Source organism: Diabrotica undecimpunctata, chromosome 8 (assembly GCF_040954645.1).
Source record: "Diabrotica undecimpunctata isolate CICGRU chromosome 8, icDiaUnde3, whole genome shotgun sequence".
Lineage (NCBI taxonomy): Eukaryota > Metazoa > Arthropoda > Insecta > Coleoptera > Chrysomelidae > Diabrotica > Diabrotica undecimpunctata.
The window spans coordinates 62,889,704-62,909,136 of record NC_092810.1 but is presented as its reverse complement, the minus strand read 5'-3'; the positions used below and the strand labels follow the sequence as shown (position 1 = coordinate 62,909,136).

At 32.8% G+C, this 19,433-nt stretch overlaps 1 protein-coding gene across 1 annotated transcript in view; it reads left to right on the top strand.

Annotated features, from left to right (window-relative positions):
* LOC140447626 (uncharacterized) overlaps window positions 1-19,433 on the top strand; it is a 96,459-nt gene that overhangs the window by 12,953 nt on the left and 64,073 nt on the right. Inside the window, exon 3 of the mRNA XM_072540384.1 lies at window positions 1,619-4,346. Coding sequence (XP_072396485.1) covers window positions 1,619-4,346 — 2,728 coding nt within the window. The remainder of the gene's footprint in view (window positions 1-1,618; window positions 4,347-19,433) is intronic.

Genomic DNA, 19,433 nt, shown 5'->3' with positions numbered 1-19,433 from the left:
CGTCGGCTTAAAACCATCATGAAAGATATATTTATGGGGAAGTGGCAAATTAGTACGAACGGGGCTATTTAGTTAACTTATGCATTCACCCTTAATCAAATTTGGATGTCATTGATTTGAAAACTCCCTTTTTTTTGTTTTTTTTTACAATAAAATCTTTATTTTTAATATATTAAATTGTTAAATTTTTAATTTTAAAACTTAAGAAGTTATGAAATTTACAATATTCAAAGTATTTATTTTTTTTATTACATGTAAATAAAATTTTATAACTTTGAATTAAAAATAGGTTTGTTCCAACACTACGAAAAACCGTCAGGTAACTTTTTATTATACTGTTTTCCTGTCCAAAAATTTACAAAACATTTTGAAAGATTTTCAAAATATATTCAACCAAAAATTTCATTTTCTCAAGACATCATCTAAGGCCTCAAGACCTCATTTTTTAACAGTTTGGTGTTTGTACTGCCCCAGGTCAGATAGTAGGCATAGGAATCATAGCCAATGATTAATTGCAGTTCATTTTTCATGCAATCTCTCACTAGCTGTTCCAACTCCCTTGATGGTTGTTAGGGATCATCATATGGGAGGTATGCTGATCTGGGAAATATCTATGACCTTTATCTTTACTATCGTTCAGTCTGTGGAACAGAGATCACAACCAGTCTTCTGTGTTAAGGTCTTGATTTTGCCTCTTTAGACGGATCCTGATGGTTTCTTCATCAAGCTCTCTCTCTCTCAGGGACGCGGGGAGGACCATGGGGCGCTTGGGCATATTATTTGGATCAATTAAATTTAAGTTTGCTCCCTCCCACAGGCCCTCAATAGTCTTCACCACTTCAGCCGTCCATTTTTTTTTGTATACTCATTAACACAGTTCACCCACAGTGTTATTATATCCATCAATCAGGACTTGTTGATAGCAACCCGTAAACACTTTGTCTCAGGACTGGCAACCTGCAGTAGAGTCCTTTGTTGCTATGTTATCTATTCCTGTTAACTTAAACATCCTAGTATTTAAAATCAAATAAGGTAACTTAAATTTAATATAACAACATTTAAAGGGTTTTTACCCATGTATTTAGAGGCTCAAAACATGTACATCTAGATAGCACTGATGATAGAATATTAATTCCGAAAACGTTCTGTGATGTAGCCCGATAGGGTGTTTTAATGTATACCTTTTATAAAGGAATTTTTCAATAATTTTTTTGTGATACATGGTATACAGCCAGCTACAGGAAGTAACTTGTTGCCCCACTCTTTCATATTTTAGAAGCAGTAATAGCGCTGACATGACCACTCCCTAGTGGTACAAATAAGGAACTAAAATCTTAATCAATCTTTGGTTCTTTTTTATAACATGTGTATAACCTTTGCCGACGCTAAAAAATGACAGTGAAAAATCCTTCTATATGCGTCTATATTCTTTGTTAATACCCCAAAGTTGTGACGGATTATGAAGCGTTGATTTGATAGAGAATATAATAATCATTTCGCCATTATTACTAGAAACTAATTACTAATTATACATGTGACACATTTTTACGATTGTTTACATATACATATTTTACAAATAGATGATGGAATGAAGTTTAATTTAATTTTACTTTTTCAGTTTGTTCAACAACAACAACAGCAACAAAATTCGGTAGTAATATACATATCGGATTCAGATTCTAACGATTGCGTGGCAGTAGATGAATACATGATCGATAAAAGACAAATAAATACAAAATTTCCAAAGAAGTACAACGAGTCAGATGGTGGGCTACCGCCAGAGAGAGATGATGATATTATTTTTGTGCCCCCACCACCAGTTGAAGTTATTACGGTTGATTCTGATGAAACTGTTCAGTGTAACGTAGTCGACAATAGTATTAAAAATGCTGATTACACAGAAGGTTGTGCTTTGGTAGAATTGGATTCGTCATTAAGTAATGATTTTCTGGACACCGCAAGTGTTGATCGTAATTCACAATTCAATTTTGATCTCCATGGATCTGAGTTCACCAATAACGAAATAATGACCGTTCAAGACACCTCGAAATTAACTGAATATTGTGAAACTGAAAGTAGTTGTAGTACAAATGAACCCAATAGAATTTTTTCCAATACAGTCAAAACGATCGTTTTTGATGAAGTTGAATTTCCGAAGGAAGCAATTTTCAATGAAAAAGATTTAGAAAGTTTTGGCTCATTCATAGTTCCTAAAAGGACTTGTAATAAACGAACTGATTTGCCTAATGAAGTAGATGAAACTGAAAGTGCAGCATTTGAAGTTGCTGACCTATTATCTGACAGTAACAGCTCAGAAAGTGATTATGAAACTAGTACAAACCAAAAATCACATGATTTGCCTCATTTATCACCGATGATAACTTCAGACGCAAATAACAAAAAAAATAAATGTAATGCGAACGAGTTTTTTAAAGATAAGTTGTCTGTATTGCATAAAGAAGTGGTACAAAAGAAAAAACGGAAAGATTCAAATAATTCTTCGAGAAAGAAGAAAAGAGATACAGATAACGAAACTAGTGATATTAATTTTGGAAGTTGTATTACCAGTACACCAAGTTGTTCAACCATTAATAAAAAGAAAAAACATTCTCATCTCCAAAGCCAGGAGGGGGTCGTTTCTTCCACTATTCAAACAAATGATATTTTGAACGTCGTCGATAATGATGTGACCATCTCACAAAAGCCAAAAAAGAAAAAGAAGAAAGCCACGTCAACTGTAACAACAAATTCATTAAACACAGACACCTCAAATGAAAATATAGAGTATGTAAATATGACAACTGTTGAATCCGGTAATGTAGAAAAAATAAAAACGAAACGAAAGAAAAGTAATTCAGGTTCAAAAATTTCTGAGCATGACAACACGGACATTTTTCTAGAGAAAAGTGGTGGTGTTTTTGATCAATTGTTTGCAGAAACTGTAGAACTTAATGAAGTTATGGAGACCAAAGAAACATCCAAGAAAAAGCGAAAGAAGAGAAAAAATTCAACGGAATTTTCTTTCCGCAACGAAACAGTTCAACTTGCCTCTGATTTTAATAGTGATAAAGAAGTTGCGAATGCTGAAACTGCAATGGGCTGTTCTAATGTAGCTGAATTTACGAAGTCAAAGAAAAAGAAAAGGCGAGAATCTGTACTGTTAGTTCGTTTGGAACGAAGTGATATTGAACATTTGGAGGAATTAAAAGATTTACAAGATAAAAACGTAGATGGCAAATCTGCTTTAAAACAAAAGAAAAAAACGAAAGAAACAACTTTATCAAAAGTATTGGATAATGATTCTAATCAACAACTAACCGATCCCAAAAACTTAGGTAATGATGATGAAATATATTCCAATGAGCATGGTGGGGGAAGAAAACATTCACAAGACAAAAACATAAATGACAAAATAGAATTAAAGATGAAAAAGAAAACGAAAGAATCGGATATATCTAATACATCCGAAAATAATTCTGAGGAACAATTATCAACTTCTAAAATGGTAGAAAATAATGATGTATCTACTAATACTGCCAAACCCAAAAAGAAAAAGAAAGAAGTCTTAGAAATTTGTGAAGTGGAATCTCGTGAACTCGTTAAAGAAAATATAGATGTGGATACTACCGTACTATTAAAACAAAAGAAGAAAAAGAAAGAAACATCTATATGTGAAGACGGGGAACTGAATTCTACCGAAAAAAGTAAAGAATTAGAAATGTCGAAAGAAAGTGCATCTATTAATACTGAAGCGAAAAATGCTTCAGCTGTTGTAGAAACAATTTCTAATCAAGAAATTATGGAGGTTGAGAAGATTGAAGTCGTGGATTCGGAATTAGATGTCGTAAATCACCATATTACTGCCTCTAGTGAAATTCAGATATCTGAAAAACAAGCTGCAATAGAAGAGGTAACAGGGAACAGTTTAGATGGTTTTGTCAATACATTACCAATAGAATTAAGTAATAAGCCAAGCACTTCTAACAAATCTAATGTTCTTAATCGAAGTGATTTAATTATAATAACTACAGATCATGATGAATCTAGTAACAATCAGCAAATTTTACCTGAAAAGCTACCTTTGGGTAGGGATGAGAGCATTATATGTATTGATTCTGATGAGTCTGAAGATAGTAGTGTAGAAACACTTTCTTCTGACAGTGACAATGATTTTGAAGTTCTTGATGATAGTGAACATGATTTATCGTTAAATATTAGTAAAGAAAATACTAATGCAGGAACTATTGATGAAGAAAGTGCTTATGACAGAATTATTCGAGAAGCTCGGTTGCCTTTACCAGATTATGATAATTATTCTGTGGCATCTGTTCAAAGTAAACAATCAGGTAAATATTTTATAACTTTATATTGTTTTTAGCATAGTTAATGATAAAAATGTATGTCATGACGTAAATTAATTCAAAAATCAATATGTTCCTCTTGGTTTGCAAAATTTACTACACTGCTCCGTAAAGTTAACCGGGCGAGTAAAATTAAGAAGGATAGAAAAACTTAAATTCCAGTAAATTATTTTTATTGTATGTTCAATAACAAACCATAAAGTAAAAAACAAGTTCCAAAATATTGATTAATTTAACAAAAAATGATAATTTACTTTTTTTATATTCCCGAGTAATATATTTTTCAAACCGAAATCATAAAATAATTCTAAAATGTTCTTTTATTTTTATACCAACAAGCTGAGGGTACTTTGTACTACAATCTGATCAACAAGATCATTGAGCATTTTTATGGGTTAAAATGAAATTTCAATGCAAAATTTGGAATTAGATGTGGAAGACACGTCATCACATCAACTGAATTTCTTTTGCGAATAAGCATCAATTGATGCAATACATTTTAAAAACGGTCAAGTCAACTTTTTGTCGAGTACTTTTGAGGTAAGCATCAGTTGCCTGAATGTAGTATAAAATTTTCGTGTACGGGCCCCATATCAGTTGGCACACCTATACTCTATTCGCTTAGTTCGGGCATATTTTGACAGATTCATTGTCGGAATCCTACAACACAACAATTCCTACTTCTCAGTATTAATAGCTCAAGTATCCTACTATTGCAGACTTCTTTCTTTAAAAAAAGAAGAATTATTCTAAATAGTGGAAGTGTGTACTAAACCCATCAAATTTTGGGTAGTATATATTTAAAAAATATATTTTAGTTGTTATAATTTAACATAACTATTTATTATATATTGCAGATAAATAAATATTGATTGTCAGTAATTCTCAAAGTTCTATTTTATTTACTATTTAGTTTGTTTACTGTTAATATTGGCTATGAGTACGTGTGCTTGGTTGTATAGTAATTTCCAGCCACTTTTAGTCTGTCAAAAAGTAACTAACTTAGCAAAAAAATAATTACTAAATTCACTAGACAGTTCGGACTGGGAATAGCGAACCGGGTATATGAAATTTGCAGTTTAAGTCGAATTCCCTAAACAAATTGTACTCTGCATTTCTTTATTAAGTTCCCATATTAATTACTATGGCATTTTTATTAATCTTTATTAAAAACATTACCCTTATGGTTTTTTATTTATTTTCAACAATAAAAAAATTACTATACCTAGTAAGGTATTAGTAATAAAAATTACTAAACCCTGGCCACAGAATAATAAACCATCAGAAAGCCCACTCTGCTTGAAAAAATAAGTACGTGCAGACGGGAGATCAGCCATGTTTTAGTCGGAACCGTTCAGTGACATTTTATGTTGTGTGTATAAAAAAATTAACCAGGTTTAATTTATTTACGGCAACTATAGACATAACATGCACTATTTTATTTCTACTTTTAGTTGAAGAATAGATTGAATTATTTCAAATGTATTAAATTATTAATCTCTAAAAATTTAAATTACAGTTCTGTCATAGCTTGTCACAAATTTCTCAATTCGAGTCTATGTTTCCGTTTAAAATATGGCGATCGCGTGCTGACAAACTTCAAAGGCGGCATCTGAGAGTGGGAATTCTGATTGTTATTTATTCTGTGCCCTGGCTATGCATTCACTTATGTCAACATACTTTGATTTTTTCATAATTACGTTAAATCCAGAGGTAGCTATGGAAAAATGAAATCAAAACAATAAGATTGTCAGTTAATGTCAAATGTATTTTGTAGTATTGTAAAGCTTTTTGTCGTTTGTGGATTGTACAATGGGTCAAGGTAAAGTTATCGATAAGAAAATTTGTTAAATCATTATTAGATTTTTTAATTCTATTGGAAAATCCAATTCGGAATTGCGAGTATGTTGCAATTGTCACGCTATAGTGTAAGAAATACATTTAGAAGATACAAAACTACAGTTTCGGTCGTCACAAAACCTAGAAATGTACGAGAAATTAAAATAACCGAAGGAGATCGAAGGGCATTAAGACGCATTATAGTGAAAAATCGACGAGCAAATTATATGGAGTTAAGCGTTTCATGGAGTGACGTTATTGGAATACACGTTTCTAGATCAACATGTCTCCGAGAGGTCACATATTAGGATTTGATACCTACAAAGTAAGTTTTATAGTTAAGAAAATTAGTACGAATTTGTTTTTAATAAATTTCAGTTTATTTTAGGCTAAGGAAAAGCCACTTTTAACATTACAACAAAAGAACAATAGACCAAGATGTTCAAAACCGCATAAAGATTGGACTCAGTCGCAATGGGATTTAATACAATGGAGTGATGAGTTCAGATTTGACGTGTGTGTTGGAGACAGTAGGAGTCCCGTCATTCGCAGGAAAAATGAAGCTTTCCATCCTGACTGTCTGAAGAGAAAAGTCAAATTTCCTGCATCTGTCATGATCTGGGACAGCATGTCGTCTAAAGGTGTGGGATTGTAAACACGAACAAATATTTGAATATTTTAGAAGAATGTCTTTTACCGATTATGGAACACCGTTTGACATCAGCGGAAGATTTTGTCTTCCAACAGGATGGCGCCGATAGTCATACCTCAAGAAAAAGTTTAAAATGGATTGAAGACCATGGCATACCATTTCTGGGATGGGCTTCTAACAGTCCCGACTTGTTTCTGATAGAGACTTTGTGGCGCGAAATGAAAAAACTGTGCGAAAACATCCTGCAAGGTCAGGATCAGGTCATTAGAATTTTGTCAGAACTTGGTAAAAACTATGCCTCGAAGAATTGTAGATGTCATTAAAAATAAAGGGGATGTAACTCAATGATAAACTTTCACATTTTTTTTTTGTTAATATTACATATTCTATGCGTTTTTTAAAATTTATTATTATTCTGTTAATCAATAGTTTTCATTACGTTATAAAATATTTTCTATTTATTATTAGGAAATTCAAAAATGTTGTTCGATGCATTAAAACTTCTAAAATTTACGCCGCTTTTATTTTTGTTCTCTAAAATTTAATTTTCTTATCAATCTAACATTGGGCCAACTGATATGGGAAGGTGCTTGTAAACATTTTTGATCGGGATGGAAATGTTAAAAAGTATATTAAAATGATTTTAAACATTCAAACCACGCAAGCAGCTACACAAATCATCCAGATGGCACGGCACATCTAGGAACCGCAGTTATTCGGTCGACAATCAAGCATTACGACCTAAAGCAATATTCAAAAGATGACATATAAGCATAGAGGACTGGCATGGTTCACTGACAGGTTCTGCAATATATAGTCCACTAAGGCACTCAATAACTAGCGAAAAATATGAGTAGCTGTTTATTACACTTGGCAACAGATTTATTGCGGCCGGTGATTATAATGTCAAGCATACACAAATGGGCTCTGGATTAATAACACCAAACGATAGACAACTATTAAAAGCAACAGAGGTTTTGATTTCATATTAACAGGTGAGCCAACCAACAGAACTAAAATTACTGACCTTGTTGACTTTGCAGTTTACAAGATAATTCCCAAAAATTGCGTGTTATTAAACTCTTATCTTGAATTGTCTTCTGACCATGTTTCAATTATAATTACAATCAGCACTGACATAGTACAAAAAGAACCAGCTCCAAGTTTAGGCAACAAATACACTAATTGGAATGATTTTCGTGAATATCTGGATACCTTGTTGTATCTCTCTCTTTCTCTAAAAAGCAATGTTGATATAGAGAACTTGGTGGAACGTTTTACAAGATCGATCTATCTATCTAATTAGCCTTCTTCGGTCCATCTTTGGACATAGGCCTCCCCAATCCTTTTCCATTCATCTCTGTCTGTCGCTATAGTCATCCACCTAGAGCCCACGTGCTTCTTGATATCATCTGCCCATCTCATTTGGGGCCTTCCTCTGCTTCGTTTATATTCCCACGGTCTCCAGCTTATAAGAATTTTGTTCCATCGGTCTTCTTTTTGTCTTATATTGAGTCTTGCAAATCTCCATTTCAATTTTGCAACTTCTTGTCTAACATCCCTCACTTTTGTTTTCTCTCTTATCCACTCGTTTCTCTTTTTATCCATTAATCTTATGTGCAACATTTGTCTTTCCATTGCTCTTTGGGTTTTTATGATTTTGTCCATGTTTGCTTTTGTAAATGTCCACGTTTGGCAACCATAGCCATAGCCAAATGCCGCCCATGCCAGTCTAACTCGTCTTTTTATCTCTGCTGTTTGGTTTTCTTTGTTAAGTTTTATATTTTGACCCAGATATATGTAATCCTGAACTTGTTCTATTTCATCTTGTCCGATCCTCATTGTGATGTCTTCATCTGTATTTGTTATGATTTTGGTCTTGTTGTAATTCATATTAAGGCCTATCTTTCCAGCTTCTACGTCCAGTTCTTTTATCATTTCAAATCATTCTTCTTTTTTATCGGTTATCAATGCGATGTCATCAGCGTACCTTAGATGGTTCAAGCGTTGTCCACAAATTTTTATACCTTTTTCTTCCCATTCTAATCTTTTAAAAATATCTTCCAGAGCCTGATTGAAAAGTTTGGGTGATATTGTGGCACCCTGTCTCACGCCTCTATTTATTTGTATTGGATTTGTTCCTTCATATACTTTAATTGTTGTTTTGCCTTCCTTATATATATATTGGCTATTAGTTCCGTATATCTGTGGTCAATTCTGCTGTTAATCAAAGAACTTTTCACTGCCCAATGTTCGACACTGTCGAAAGCCTTTTCGAAATCTATGAACGCTATATATAGGGGAATGTGGTATTCATTTGCTCGTTCTATAAGTATTTTCATACTTAGTAAATGGTCACTTGTGCTGAATCCCTTTCTAAAACCAGCTTGTTCTTTCGACTGGTATCCGTCGAATTTTGTCGTCAATCTATTAGTTAAAATTTTAGTTAGGAGTTTATACATTACATTGAGGAGTGTTATAGGACGGTAGTTTTTTATATCTGCTTTATCCCCTTTCTTGTGTAGGATAATGGTTACGGATTCCTTCCAGTTGTTTGGGATTCTTTTTTTTTTAAATATCTTGTTAAAAAGGGAATGTAGAGTATTAATTACTACTTTTCCACCATATTTCAGCATCTCTGCAGTTATTCCATCTTTTCCAGGCGATTTGTTGTTTTTCATTTCTTTCAATGCCTTCTTTACTTCTGATTTACTTATTTCTGGCTATAGCTCTGAGTTGACATTTTTTATTTTAACCTTAAGTTGGTTTTTAATTTCTTCTGGTGGTTCCTTTTTTGTTTTATATAATTCTGAGTAGAAATAGTGGATAATATTTATAATGTCATCTTTAATGTTTGTTTCTACTCCGTTTACATCTTTTATTTTGTTTATTTCACACTTACCTAATTTCTTAAACATTTCATATTTTTGTTGTTCTGTATTACTTCTTCTATTTTTGTTTCTTGTTCTTTTCTCTTATTTTCTTACAATATCGATACAAAAAGCGATATGGGACACAACTCCAAGCCAATTGTCAACTAGCACACCTCAAGAACTACCTTCGATAATTAAACAAATAGCCGAGAAAATACAGGATACTACTTAATTAGTGCCAAAATTCTTTTGCTGAAAGAACTTTTGTATAAGGGGCTGAGGAATTTGACAAATGGTGTTTTAAGAACGGGATACTTTCTGCTTTTCTGGAAGGTAGCCCAAATTATACTAATTTCTACGCCAGGAAAACCTGCTGCGCCAACAACATCCTATGGGCCTATTAGCCTAATCCCTGCTATGGCAAAGTTACTAGAAAAATTACTTTTAGAGAAAAAATAACCAATTTTGAAAGCAAATCAATTAATTCCTATCCGTCAATTTTGATTTAGACCGAAACAAGCCCCCATCGAACAAGTCCACTAAGTCTAAACATTAAATATACTGTTGTGAATTTATTAATTGTTATGTCTTTAATTTATAATGTCTTTATCAAAAGGTTCTTATCTAAATTTATTAAAAAGCACAATAACTGATATTAATTTATTTATCACTAAAGATACATAATTTATTAAAAAGCGAACGTAACATTTATCGCGGGCGCGAATTTTCTTTATTAACTGACTTCTTCCAAATAAAATGTCCTGTTATATACTCAGTACCGTTAGACTCGAAAAGTCTAAAACCTTCTTGAGTAGACGACGGCGAAACGGTAAAGGCAAACTGGATTTCCCTCGCATCGGTTCGACCTTATTCTGGAAGGTCGTTCAGGTACATAGAAGCCTCTCGTAAAATCTAAAACATATTAGAATTAGTCATCATATATTTTACAGTTATTTTTAGGCCAGGATATTTATCGTAACAATACACTTCTCCAAGAAATTAACGCACCACTTCAATAAATCAATGTTATTTGTACACAGGCAAAGAATAAAAAATAAAACTTCACCAGATTTATTCTACATTTTATTAGTAATTATAACAATTTGTCTAATGATCAGAAAAATGTTGAAGTACAGGAGAAAAAAAAAATAAAACGGAAAATTCTAAAAAAATGATAAGAAAAGTAAACTAAAATATGAGAAAAGTCTTAATAACGAGTGTTTCCATCTCTACTACGTATAACAGCCTCACATCGTTGGCCCATACTTAAAATTAATTGCCGTATTTCATTTTGGTCTAGTTCTCTCCAAATCTGGATCAGCCTCTCTCCCACTTCCTGTAAGTTGTTTGGTTGGATCGGTATCGCTCTTAATCGCCTATCAAGGATATCCCAGGGATTTTCAATCGGATTTAAATCCGGACTATGTGCTGGCCATTCCATAGTATTAATTTCTACCTCTTCTAGATAATTTCTGACGATCTGTGCAGCATGAGGTCTGGCATTATCTTGCATTAGTAAGAAATTTTCACCGATATAAGGAGCGAATGGTACTACATGTTGCTCCAGGATCTCCAATATGTACCTTTCAGCTGTAACAGTTCCATTTTGTATGACCACTAGGTCCGTCGTGCGGTCAAAGAAATACCACCCCACACCATAACGGATCCTCCACCAAAAAATTTGGTGTGTGAGAAGTTACACTAAGCATATCGTTCGTTGGGTCGTCGCAACACACTAACACGTCTGTCGTTATTGTACAAACAAAATCGGGGAAAGTTGCATTTGTTGTCCCACTTTTTCTTATTTTAGAAGCAGTAATATCGCTGACATGGCCGCTCTCTAGTGGTACGAATACAGAACTAAAATCATGATCAGCTTTCATTGTTTTATGTATAACCTTTGCCGACGCTAAAAAATGACAGTGAAAGATTCTTTTATATGCCTCTATATTCTTTGGTAGTACTATTGTTCTATAGTGTAGTGTTGTGTCGTAGTTAACTTTTCCAAACCCAACCTTAGATAAGTTAAAGGAAAGTACCACTGGACAGATTTCCTAAATGTTTTCTTACTGTCATTAACATTTGCCTTTTGTAAAATTTACAGATTGCAAATAATTAAATGGGATGTTTAATAATAATTTTTACCTTGTTACTTAACATAACTTGTTCCCGTACCAACCGGCTAAATTGTACAGTTTACACTAAAGAACAAAAAGTGTAATAATATTTCTACATAATTTAGTTGAAGTTGTGTTTGACAAAGTAAATACGAGTACTAGAGACTAGCAAAAAAATATATAGCTTATTAAACCACTATTAAAAGAAGAAATCAATAGAAAGATAATACCACTATTACTAAGTCAATAACATATCGAGGATACATCATTTGTTTTAAAATAGCATACATGTAAAAATAATGTTTGATGTTAATATTGAGAGTAAACTAAAAGTAAGACCGGATACTTGCCACGTCGAGATATTATCATGAGGTTTTTTCCTTATGATTTACTATGGGATCACTAACAGGAGAATTTTACTGTCTTCTAATCATCTTCTAATAAAGTCTAGATCTATCTTTCAATAAAGTCGCTACAGCCACGCAACTCAAAATATTGACAATATCATTTTAAAGTCATCTACTTTAAAATGTATAATATATACTTCATCTAATTTATATTCCGTTGCACGTCATCGGCGTCATAGCCCGTGACGTCACATGATACCAACACGAAGTATTTAGGCGGTAGGTGTGTTCTTTTTTAGAATCACTTTGCCGAGTACACTGGCATTACAGCCACTAGACATATTTTATTATATACGCGTAGAAATAATATTTAAAGATTTCTATTAATGTTAACTTAAAGAGATACACAATAATATGTTTCATTTAATTCGTATAAATGCATTATAAAGCGTTTTTATGACGAACATTTGTTCGGAACACACTGTAACTTTAATCGAACGAAGGTGAAATTTTGGCATAAATTGGTAACACTTATTTGACAGTTGCGGTGTTGACACTTTAGTTTTGTTTTTATTATTTACTATTAATTAAACTATGTTGTTTTTTAAACAAGCGGCTCAAATTGTTTTTAACAAGATTATTTTTTAACTCTTGTTTTGTTTCTATTTATTTACATTAAATTTTAATTTATTTTGTTGTATAATCCACTTTTGCAATAATTATGTGACCTATTTGATTTAAAATGGATTCAGAAATTTTTTATACTTTGGCAACTATGTCAACTTCGATCTTAGACGTAGATAATGACGTGCAACGGTATGTAAATTAGATGAACTGTATGTCTATATTGTCAATATGAATGAGTCAGATAAAATCAAATTATTAGAAGAATTCTTTACCAAGTAACAGAAACAAAATTTGTTTAATTTGTATATTGAGAACGTACCGAAATGGAAATCGAGACGTCAAAATAAACTTATTTTAAACTACAATTGTGGTTATTTCCCAACAACTCGCTTTCTATGCTTTCTTAATTTTGTTTGTTTTTCTTTTTATTTAACATTGAGTATAAGTATTCCTTCCATATTTCTTTTACCTAGCCTAGTTACGTAATTTTACAGAAACAATATAAGTCTATATCAGCCATACTCACTACGCGGCCCGTGGGCCGCATGCGGCCCTCAGACTGCTAGACAGTAAAACAAAATTTGCGAGTTCTAATATAATTATGATTCTATTTATGTATTTAATCATATTACAGTAGTGTAGAGCGGCGCCATGCATTGTACCGCATTTCGCATTAGTCATCTCTACCCCCACCACAGTGGCACTGACCGGCCAGTAAAGATGTTTCAAAACCTTGTGAACCTCGTAAATAAGCATGCCCGAAAAAATAAATGGACCCTAAAAACATTTACCATTTACCGTAATTTTTTTAACGAGCATAGCATTGATTTGAAAAAGGTTTTTTCTGTGAGTACTGATGGTTGCCCATCAATGTTGGGGCGAAATATAGGGTTTGTTCAGCTGTTGAAAAAAGACTTGGGAAATGATAATTTATGGAATTTCCATTGTATCATTCATCAAGAAAGCTTAGCTGCTAAATTTGGTGAAAATTTCAACTGTGTTCTGAAAACACTTGTAAAGATTGTGAATGTCATAAGATCAAATGAACTAAACCACAGAGAGTTTCAATAATTTTTGAAAGAATTTATGTCGCAATATGGGGACATTCTTTACCACACAGAAGTGAGATGACTGAGTAACGGTAAAGTTTTGGAACGTTTCTTCAGCATTCGACATGAGATTACTCTGTTTTTGGCTACAAAGAATAAAGAATTTCCTGATATTCATAATTTTAGTTGGTGGCTTAAAGTAGCGTTTCTCACTGATACAATGAGCATTATGAATGAAACATTGACCAAATTTCAAGGAGACTACAATAACATTGTAACGAAAATGATGAGTATTGTGTTTTCACTGGAGCAGAAGCTGAATATGCATATTGAAGAATTGTCAAATGAAGATTATTCCAGCTTTCCTTCCGTTAAAGCACTGTTTGATGAAAATCCAGATGAAAGTCAAGAGATTTCTGACCTACTGAAGCTGTTAGCAGACCTAAAGGATGAAATGTCTGTGAGGTTTAGTGACTTCAGGAAGTTCCAAGAACCATTTTGCTTGGTGGAAAATCCATGGGCAATAACAACAGCAAATGTAGCTCATCTTTCTATTTTTGGATACGAAGCTAGGGATTTGAAAAATGAGTTAATTGATCTTCAGAATGATACAGAGCTCAAAAGTATTTTTCAAGAAAAAAAGAAGGAAAAAGCTCACTATAAGTTTTGGGAAGCAGTTGAAAATGACAAATTTCCTAACTTAATTGACTGTGCTCAGAAAATTTTCTGTATTTTGGCATCTACATATGTCTGTGAATCTACATTCAGTAAGCTGAAGTTCATAAAAAATAAGTACAGATCTAGGCTAACTAGTAAGAGCGTTGAAAACATTTTGAGAATTTCGGTTTCTTCCCAACCTGCTAACATAGATGCCACTCTAGAGAGCTGTGAAAGATTTCGCCCGTCAACTTCAAAGAATTAACAAATTTAGGACGTGACATTCCTGGAGTCAAGTAAAAGACATTTTCCTACTTTTTACATGCAAAACAGTCCATATAATTTATACTTATATTGTTTTTACGTAATGTAATAAACTTATGTTATAGTCATATAGTTTTAAAGTTATTTCATACCACCACTTGTACTTGCGGCCCTAAGGAAAATTTCATTCAAACTATTAGGCTCTCAAAGAAATTCTAGTGAGGATCTATGGTCTATATAGACCATGGCGGGTCTGTGAAAACGGCTACATTTGAATGTGAGAGGTGGCATTCTGATTTTTTTCAGAAAAAGTGATGCGATAACTTCAATAATAATACTTAACTTTTCCTCCCTCTCAAATAGGTTGGGAATATTAATAAAAAAATTAAAATATTTAAAATTAAGAAAATCATGGTTTTTTTGTACTTTCCTTGCATATAAATTTAAAACGATTCATTTTGGAGCAAAGTCGTAATGAAGTAAAATAGTGACAATTGAATTTTCTGTAAGATGCGACTGGCGCTTAAAATGAATAAATGTATTAATCTTGATGCAAAATAGCAATAAATACAAAAAAGTGAGGAAAACAAGCCTTTTCTTATTCAAGGTTTTTCGACCACTTAGATGCTAGGACCTTCATATTTCGCCTAAAATTTTTTTATAATATAAAAAATTTCACCAAATTTCATTAAAATCAATTTAATAGATTTCGCATAATAATTTTGCAATCCTAAATTAAAAAAAAAATTGAAATCGTTTAAAATCATGCATGACAAAAACTAAACCATATAGAAGATTGTCATTTTTTTTCATATAAAAAATGGGCGGCTTCAGGAATTTTTTAAAATTGTATACAATTTTTTGACTTATAAACAAATAGAATATCGGTAACTATCAGTTTAAATTAGATTCAGAAAACGGCAAGACGTTTCTTTTAAAAGAAGAAAAAGTTGAATTACGGCAGTGGTACCTGAGATACAATCGGTCAAACTATTGACCGGCAGTTGCGACGGAAGTTATAAACAATAGGATGGTAATCTTTAAACCATTATCTTTATTTTCGGAGCTCTTTTTCGATAAAAATGTTTATATCTTCAAGATATTCATAACATATTATAATAATAAAAACGATCGGTATTGCGGGTGAAAAATACCAGTAAAGCTAGATTGAAGAAAATTGAATTTTCTACCACATAGGATATTGCTATAAGGGGTTGAAAATTGGAGACAGAAATTATTGGGGCAGAGCAAAATAAACGAAACTGTGCGAACGGCACTCAGGGCTTATTTGGAGAGCTGGGTCGTGGATAAGTGAATGGCAAAGGGTCGGATTGGGGCAACTACAAAAAAATGAAACAAAGGGGTGCTTACATGAATCTCCTGGGACAAACCAAACAAAACACAAGAAAGACCTCTAGCAATTTAAAATGGACGCCGCTTCGAGGTGCCAAATTATAACGATTACAACAACTAGTTGTAACTATTGAAATAATTATTAGAAATGAAAAATATATATTTTTAAATAAAACTCAAAAAAGGGTTAGAGAGTTAGTTAAGAGAAATAAACAAAATGGTTTAGGAAACAAATTAAACATTTATTGTTGTCTCAACACAAACAGTTACAAAATATAGATGGCACAAAAAATGCTATATTAATAGTTACAAACGTAATTACAAAATAATAAAGAGAAACACTTACTATGTTACTGGGCTATAATTTATAACACAAATAAAATATTACAAATTAAAAATGATCTTTTTAAATGATGAATGAAAGCAATTATTAATCAAAATGTTTATTTTTACTTTTCCTTTAAAATTTAAACACAAAAGTTACCTGGATTGCACTGGGGTTTTACACAAAAATGCTGAGGGTGGAAACTAGACTTCACTGGACAATTTCTGGGAGAACTGGGCTTAAACTTCTGCCACACGAACAAAAACTCCATACCACACTGCGAATTATTGAAGTTGGGGCACTGGAATACAAACTTTGGAAACTTTTCTTCTTAAAAAACTGGAACAGGTAGAACAGAATACAATGGCAACATGTGGTTATCTTCAAAATTTCACTTAGACTGCAAATACATATTGAAGTTTACAATTAACTGCCACTACACACTAGATTTCCATGAAAAGGTACGAAGAATGAGAAAACAATACAAATTCGACGTAGAATTTTGGACAAACGCTAGAAGCAGCTGTCAACAGTGACAACCCCTCAGCGAGAGTGAGCAATTATCCTTTAAATTCATTCGCTTAACTTGGTATTAACACAACATTAAACGGGAATATTTATTTAAAACGCAGTATCGAGCGATTTAACGATCAAAGAATGCCGAGAAAATACACATCTGTGAAATAATAAACAAACTTTTAAAAATTGAAAGAATTCGGTGTTTTAATACGTACGAAAATAAAGAGAAATACACTGAAAATATTCTTCGTAGGTTTGGCAAATACGAGGGGATTTCAATACATATATATCAAGGAATTTACAAATGCTACAAAGTTCAAAATCGAAATACTTTAAAAAAAAAGTATTTACTCAGCTTGGAGCAAGTTTGTTCTTTTTTTTTTAATCCGATGTTTTTCGAATAGAAATACCTAAATAACGAATTACCAACTCCCAAAGAATTTTTTTAATGTTCTATTCTGTGATACATTAATAAAAATGAACAATATACTTTTATGTTATTAGATTTAATTTATACAATTGAATTAAAATTTTTTATTTATTTCATATAGAAAGTAGTTTTTTTCAATTCTCAGATAATTATTCGTTTAAGCGTGCTTTCTTGCGCTGTGGACTGGAGGAATCTTTTATTATTTCATCAAAATCTTCATCTTGAAGGTGAAAATCACTCCCCAAATGTTCATTATGTAATTATAAATCAATTTCATCAAAGTTAATAGCACTATCAATATTTTCTTCTTCGAGATTAATAATATTGCTTTGTGAATTTTGCCTATGGCAGCTAGAGCAGTAATTCTCCTCCTCATTGCTTGGGCCCTTATCAGGTGGTGGCGACACTCTAAATAGTATTGGCTTGCTGCCTCCTTCTACCTTTCCTTCTATTACCAATAGTTCCTTGGTTCCCGTTTTTCCAACTATGTGACCGAAGTAAATTAGGTATGCTCAGTTTACTTTTTTTAATAGCCTGTCTTTTATATGAAGTGACAGGTTGGTTTTATGTTCTGTCCAGGATACAGGCGGATACATATATAGGCCTACATTTCGAAGGCTTCGATCTTATTCCTATCGATTTTCTTGAGAGTCCTTGTTGCAGCTGCATATATATCAATGGGAAAAATAAGGGCATTGACCAACCTGAGCTTAGTATTCCTTGTTATTGTTCGGTCTTTCCATAATTTAATCAATTTAGCTGTTGCAGTTCGGGCCATTGCTAGTCTACGCTGGATTTCTGAAGAGCAATCGCCATTGTTGGTTATCAGGGAGCCCAAGTATACAAATCTGTCTACCACTTCGAAATTCGCAATTTGGTGTAAGTGCGGTAGATTATTATTTGCTCTGTCTACGATCATTATTTTTGTTTTTCCGGTGATGAACTGAAGTCCGAATTTTTTGCATATTCGTCTTGGCCGTTCAGTGATTTTGATTTCATTCGCTGCTAGTATAAGTGTATCATCTGCGTATCCCAGGTTACTGATTTTTCTGTCTTCTATAGTGATTCCTCCATACCATTCTATAGTATGCAGCCCTGTCTAGTTCCTTTCTTTGTTTTGAACGCATCTTAATATATTCCGTGTATTTTAACTTTAGCTGAGTTTTTATCATACAAATTTCATATTAGGTTGACCAGGTGGTTAGGTAATCCCATATTTTCCATTATACTCCAGAGGGAATCCCATTTTACTGAATCGAAATCCTTTGTGTAATCTACGAAACAGAGCAGCATTGGTATGTTGTGTTCTCTCTCTTTATTATCTGTCTGTTTATTATCTGGTGTTCAGTATCTGCTCCCGCGTTCCTAGTAGTAATCAGTACACTTCAAATGGTGGAACCAAATGACTTTGAACATTCTATTGATGAGTTTGCTATACATTTTTCTGCATTAAGTATGATGAGAGCTACTTCTTTGATTTGTCTCTTTTTCTTGTCTGTTTCTTTCATGATTATTGATGGATCCTTTCAATGTACTCTGTGCTCGTTCGTATATCTGAGATTTAATGAAGTTTCTGTACTTGATGTATGTTTGTTGCTCGTTTATCCTGTCACTTAGTGGTCCAGTGGTTTGTCCCTCATAGAAATTGTATTCATAGGTTATTTTATGGATGCAGTTCTTTGATCTTCCTTGTGTGTTGTTGGGTTTGGTTTTGAACAGGATAGATCACAGTGTGTTGATTGTTTTTAATGTTGTGGTGTACTTATTTCCCACCCTTTCAATTTTTCTGATAACCCCTTTACATATGGTATTGTTGTCATCTTTGAATCCCTTCTTGTGAGTGTTTTTAAATTGCTTGTGGTGTTTTGTTGTTTCCTTTCTTCAATCTAGTAAAATTCCTTGTTTATAAATGACAATGGGTGGTTATTTTTCGTCCAAAATCTTGGTTAGCAGGATTTTTTCTTCCTTAGATGCATATTTATCGGAGCAAGTGTTTCGGGCTCTATCATATAATGACTTG